The sequence below is a fragment of the Cryptotermes secundus genome, unplaced genomic scaffold, assembly GCF_002891405.2.
Source record: "Cryptotermes secundus unplaced genomic scaffold, Csec_1.0 scaffold362, whole genome shotgun sequence".
Lineage (NCBI taxonomy): Eukaryota > Metazoa > Arthropoda > Insecta > Blattodea > Kalotermitidae > Cryptotermes > Cryptotermes secundus.
Window position 1 is genome coordinate 330,521 of NW_019744413.1, and position 6,109 is coordinate 336,629.

The 6,109-nt window shown below is 45.0% G+C and overlaps 1 protein-coding gene across 1 annotated transcript; it reads right to left on the minus strand.

Moving 5' to 3' along the window:
* Positions 1-2,472: 2,472 nt before the first annotated feature.
* LOC111874720 lies at positions 2,473-3,488 on the minus strand (the record flags this gene model as incomplete). The annotated part of the gene is given in 1 exon segment (XM_023870455.2): positions 2,473-3,488. A coding segment is annotated over 1 exon segment (963 nt). The 3' UTR covers positions 2,473-2,497.
* Between the last annotated feature and the right edge of the window lie 2,621 nt (positions 3,489-6,109).

The following is a 6,109-nucleotide window of genomic DNA, read 5'->3' on the forward strand; positions in this document are numbered from 1 at the left end:
GGTCCTACTATGTCGATCGTGCATTTCTCGAACACAGCTGAGGGGGTATCGGTTATCACCAGCGGCAGCCTAGTGTGACATTGGGTCATTTTATTCTTCTGGCATTTCTCGCATCTTTGAATGAACTTTTCTACATCACTTTTCATTCCTGGCCAATTAGTAAAGTGTCTCAACCTTTTGTAAGTTTTATTCATGCCAGCGTGGCCTCCAACGGGGGACTCATGTATTTCCCTTAAAATTTCCATCTTTTCCTTATCGGTGATTTCTTTATTTTCCTTATCTCGACTTTCACTGTCATCATGATCCTCTTCAGTCACTACTCTAACACACTTATCTTCGTCGGCACTTGTGTACATCCTGCTTAATCCATCGGCATTGGAATTTTCCTTGCCCTTCTTATACACTATGGTGTATTCAAATTCTTCTAATTTTAATTTCAGTCTCATTATTCTTGAACTCGGGTCGTTCATCCGAAAGATCCAAGTCAGTGGCTTATGATCGGTCACAATGGTGAATTTTCTTCCCCAAATGTAGGGTCTAAATTGTCTGCACGCCCAGACAATTGCTGTAAGTTCTCTCTCAATAGTGGAGTAATTCTTCTCCGGGGTGGTTAATACGCGGCTTGCGAATGCAATGGGCAGGTCCTTGCCAATTGGTCCCTGACTTAATACACTACCAATTCCATTGGAACTAGCGTCACTTGTAACAATAAATTCCCTTTCAAAATCTGGGTATTGAAGTAACGGCTTACTGCATAAAATATCCTTCAGCTTCCGGAAGGCTGTTTCTTGTTCCTCTCCCCAAATATATGGCACATTCTTGCCTGTGAGCTTGTGCAACGGCTTAGCGATTGGGCTAAATTTTGGGACGAATCTTCTGTAGTATCCAGCGAGTCCAAGAAATGCCTTAAGTTGTCTCACGTTACTGGGCACAGGGAAATCTCTTACCGCTGCTACCTTCCTGTCGTCGGGTTCTATACCCTGGCGAGTAATTTTGTGACCTAGATAGCATACTTCCTTCCTTAGAAATTCACACTTGTCCGGTTGCAACTTGAGGGAGTGTATTCTCAACCTGTCAAATACTTCTATTAATCTATCATTGTGCTCCTTCAGCGTGATTCCCCAAATAACAATATCATCTAGGTAAATGAGTGCCTTCGTCCCTGTTAACCCACTTAAAACTTTAGTCATCAGTCGTTGAAACGTGGCTGGGGCGGAGCAAATACCCATCGGCATTGTGCAGTATTCAAAATGTCCGTCTGGTGTTGAAAACGCAGTCTTCTGGCGATCCTCTTCTCGGAGCGGAACCTGATGAAATCCGCTGGCGAGGTCAGCGGTTGTGAAGTAACGCGCTTTTCCTAATGCATCTAGGATCTCCGTTATGAGGGGTAGGGGAAAGGAGTCCCCGACAGTCACTTCATTCAGTTTTCTGAAGTCCACTACCAGTCTCCACTTCTGTTTCCCTGATGCGTCTTCTTTCTTTTTCACTAAGATTATGGGGGAGTTCCATGGGCTGGTAGAGTGCTTAATAATCTTGTCATTTAACATCTGCTCCGTTATTTGTTTTAATTCACCCTTCAGCGCTTCTGGGATCCTGTAATTCCTACTTGCAATTCCCCTACACGGATCTATACTGGGGGTTGGTATTATGTGCTCTACTGCTGATGTGGTAGTCAACTTATCTCCGGGTAGGTGAAATATATCATTGTAATCTTCACATATCATTAATATCGAATTTCTTTCTTCATTACTCATGTGAGCCGTTCTGATTTTACTTCTTAGTTCCCGTAACCTGTCTGGTTGCGTTGCCTCCCTCCGGGCTTGCACGGTTCCTACCTGAATGGTTTCTACTTCACATTCCTGCAACCTCACCGTGGGTAAGGTTATCTCCACCGCTTCTTCATTTGTGTTTACTATGGTTGTGAAGCAGGCGCCTTCTCGTGCTGTGGTCAAAGTTCCCGCTATAATGACTCCTGATGCGATCTCGGTCTTCTCTAGTAACCCAGTTTCCTTATCTTTCGACTCGGTCGGTATTCTAACAACTGTTTCACATCTTGGGTTCAGGGTGACTCGTATTTCCTTACCCTGTGCCTTTGTCTGTTGGACATCATCAAATTTTAACGTTACTTTCCCCATGACAATTTCTTTCCTTGCATAATCAATGGTTGCTTGCTTGGCTTCGAAAAAATCTTTTCCTAAAATGCCGTCACACGGGATATTCACACCATCTCCCGTCACCTGAAATTTGTGTTCGGTTTCGAAGTTTCCAGTTGTTAGCTTTACGTTTATTTCCCCTAATGTTCTTTCAGTTCCCTCAGATATCCCTCTTACATTGAGCGCCAGGTGGGGATTGTACGCAGTGCCGTCCCTTATACTCTTATGCTTCAACAAACACAGTTCAGCTCCTGTGTCAATCAGTAACTTTATCTCATCTTCGGATCCAATATCCGTTCCCATAGTGACCGTATTTAATGCTGTGGTTGCTTCTTTTGTGCAGCCTAATATCGTGGGGTGGGGTTTACAGTGGGGCTGCTCCCCTGTCCCCGCTCCCCGTTTCCCGTATTACCACTTTCTCTCCATGCAGGTCTATTCTTTTTCTTACAAAATCTACTTATGTGCCCAATAGCTCCGCAAGCGTGACACTTAATATTATCACTCATACTTCCCATAACAGCGTGCTCCCTGGCTACGCCTTCCTTTACTACATGCGCATGTCTAGTATTATTATCAAAACTCACCCTGCGTCCAGGGGGTTTATAACCTCTGTATTCTCCTTGGGGTGCGAACCCGGACCCTCTACCAGGTCCCTTATCTCTACTACCTGCATGGCTTCGGGGGGCAGCAAATCCTCTCTCTTTTGCTGATAAAATGGCGGATTCCTCTTCCATTGCGGCGTCAATGCATTCTGACAATAAGGCGGCCTCTCCCTTGGCCCTAACGATGGTCTGTACTCTCTCATTGCTCAAACCTTGCACGAAACATGCTTTCGCGAGGTGGTTAATTAATCCCATCGCCCCTATTGTTTCTTCTTCTGAGCATATTCGATATGCAGCTTCTCTCAATTGCGACTGCATGGTGTCTATCCTACTGCTCCATGACGCTATGCCTTCATTCAGGCCCTGCCTGCTGCTGAACATCCTACAGGCATAATAATCCAATGTCCTCTTGACATCATAATTTTCTTCTAAAATCTGTTTAACTTCTCGCCACGTCGACGTTAAATCTCTCACTAGCAATTTGCTCCTCGCCTCCCCGGTAATCTTAGTCTTCACAAATTTCAACAGGAGGTCATGCTGATCTGGCCTAACAAGTTCAAATGCCGTGGTCACATTGTCAATAAATTCCTTCAACTTTCTTTTGTCTCCGTCAAACGGTTGGTTGATTAATTTCATAACCTCCGAAATGGTACAGTACCTTCCCTCCATTATTTCCGTTTGGTCCCTCGAATCTGGCTCACTCATGTTGGGTCGAATACAACGGCTTGCTAAATCAAAGCTAATTAACAAGTCCTATTATTCTCTACGTTATCTTGTAATTAACTAATTCTGTAGATCCACTCGGCAAGGAGAGGGCTATGCGATGTCACCAATGTATAAAAACGCTTATCATCTATCCTTTTCTCAATAAGCGATAAATTTTGCCCAGGGGTATACACACAAAATATAATACAATTCTGAGCGAGGCTTACCTTGCTGTGTTGCGATGCAGACGGCTGTGGTAACGTAGCAGGGGGGTCCCGTTGCACGCGGTCGCGGGCTCTGGTTCGGGGTTGTTCAGTTGTGGAGGTCCACCGTCCTCTTGTCTTGGGCTCGGTGGCGTCGTCACAACGGCGGCACCTACTGGAATCTCGTACTTTGTCGGCAGCCCTCGGGTGGCGACGCGGTCGCAGTCACCTCGAGCGATGTTTCGGACGATCCCAGAGGCGTGCAGGTATCTCTCTGGCCGGACACAGGGAAGACGGAGGCCGGGGCTAAAGTAACCCGACGGCTCGGCACCAAGGGGCCGTGCACTGCTCCCTTAGTGGCGGCTAGTATTTTACAGCCACCGTCTGCTGCAGGCTGGGTCTGCTCCTTGGTCCTTCTTGGCCAAACAGGCTCCTGGAGGGCCTGGGAGATGATGTTGCGATGTCTCCTCGGAGAGGCCGGTCCGATTCGACGTCGTAGGATGTTGAGGCTGGAACTGCTGCTGAGTGTAGTCTACGGCAAGATCTCCTCCTGAAATCCTAGAAGGGAACCTCTTTAATCACCCCACACCTGACACCAATTTATTTTTATGTAGTATCCCGCCGTAGAGTTGGCTGAGATCTTCCAAGCCGGAGTGCGAAGTCCGATGAAGCCAAGGTAAATTTTATTTGTGGAGCTGAGGTTCACGCCGTTTAAGAGTGAAAGCTCAAGACTACAGAGCAGTTGACTATGTGAATATTTATTAAAAAAGAATGAAATAAGATGAAAGTTATACAACCACCAGTGATTACAAGAAGGCAAGACCAGAACCCTGCGAGCTGAAATTTTCTAAGTCCACTTCGCTGAGCTGAGTCGCATAGAGACGGCCCGCACGAAGTCTTCGAAAAGTGTCCCCCCTCTCCTGTGATTACGGAGAGCTTATAAACAATTTGACATCCGGTAACTGACGTCATACCTCCCTCTTATGCACTGAGTCTTGCCTTTTACATTGTCTTAGTATGGAAAGTTACAGGACATAGGTTCGGTGGACCAAGTCCACACTTGTTTACTTCATACATATATTTTTATAAAATAATCAGGCGGATATTGGGCAATGAATAGGTTCCAGCGTGTCTGGGGCTGGCAACATGTGGTTCGCCGTTCGTTTGATGCTACACCTGTGTGTTCATCTTGTAATTGGTACACTCATTAAAGTCTTGGCTATGCACCCTGTTAAATGCAAGACACTGATATACTGAGGAAGTTTGCTTTGAAGTACTGTATTGTGACTTGTCTTGTTCAACCAAGAACAGTTGTTCTGACAAAGGTTCTTCAGCATATCCATGATTTTCCTCAGATACTGAGAAAATTCCACAAATTATAGTTTGTTCTTCTGACATGCTTGGGGGCAACTATGCCTGTATGTAAAGCTGTCCCTATAATAGGCTGTCAAGGCTTCCACATTTTCTAGACAGTTGGTGCTGAGGTTGTGAACCTTAGGCACTGGTCGCCCTTTATGCCCAAGAAGATTTCTGATATTCATTTCTATTGGAGGCTGAGTTGACCCCAGGGCCGTAGTGCAGCTGGAAGGATTAGGTTAATTGAAAAATCCAGTTACCTCATCGGGAATTCAACCTGTGACCTTCCAATTTGTAGCATAGTACCCCAACTATATGTGTATATAAAATATTTATGGTTATACATGATGGAAAGATCCACTTGGGCAACTAATTGTAGATGGAAGGATAGTATTAAAATGATTCTTAGGGAGATAAATTGAATGTTATGAAAGTTCGAAGTTCAAAGTGTCTTGTGGTAGACTTCTGTAGTGGTGATGACAACGGATTTTGGATTCCATAAGAGCAGGGCATTTCTTTAACAGCTGATATCATCTGCTCAAAGAAGGCCCTGTTCCATGGAGGTGGTATGTGTTCAGTTCACATTGTGTATCAGCAGAACTCATATAGGGCAGGTAGTGCTGTCAGTCTACATGTTCCAAATTGAGAACTGATAGATAGATTTTTAAGAAGTTTGACACAAATATTATGTTGTTGGAGGCTAACTCGGACTGATGCTTTCTAATTACGTACACTTGGTAGTAACAACATGGCAAATGCATGAACTAGGGAAGTCAGAGTGACTAGTTCGATTGGCAAGATGCTGTAACCACAGTAACTATTACTGATCATGAGAACCACAGGGTAATGACATTGTTAACTATGGTATTAATAGTGTAAGATGTATGATTCTGCAATCCACCACTCCCTACCTGCTGGTGCGTCTGCCTCCTATATCATACCTTCCACTCCTTCCTAATATCAGGGTAATCTGTATCTGTATATAGGAGCAGATTGAACCGTGCAACGGTTCTTCTCTGTGAAGTTCCTTGGAGTCCCCCCCCCCCCTACGAGCCAGGACTCAGGCCGCTGCACCCCCTCTTTATACTAA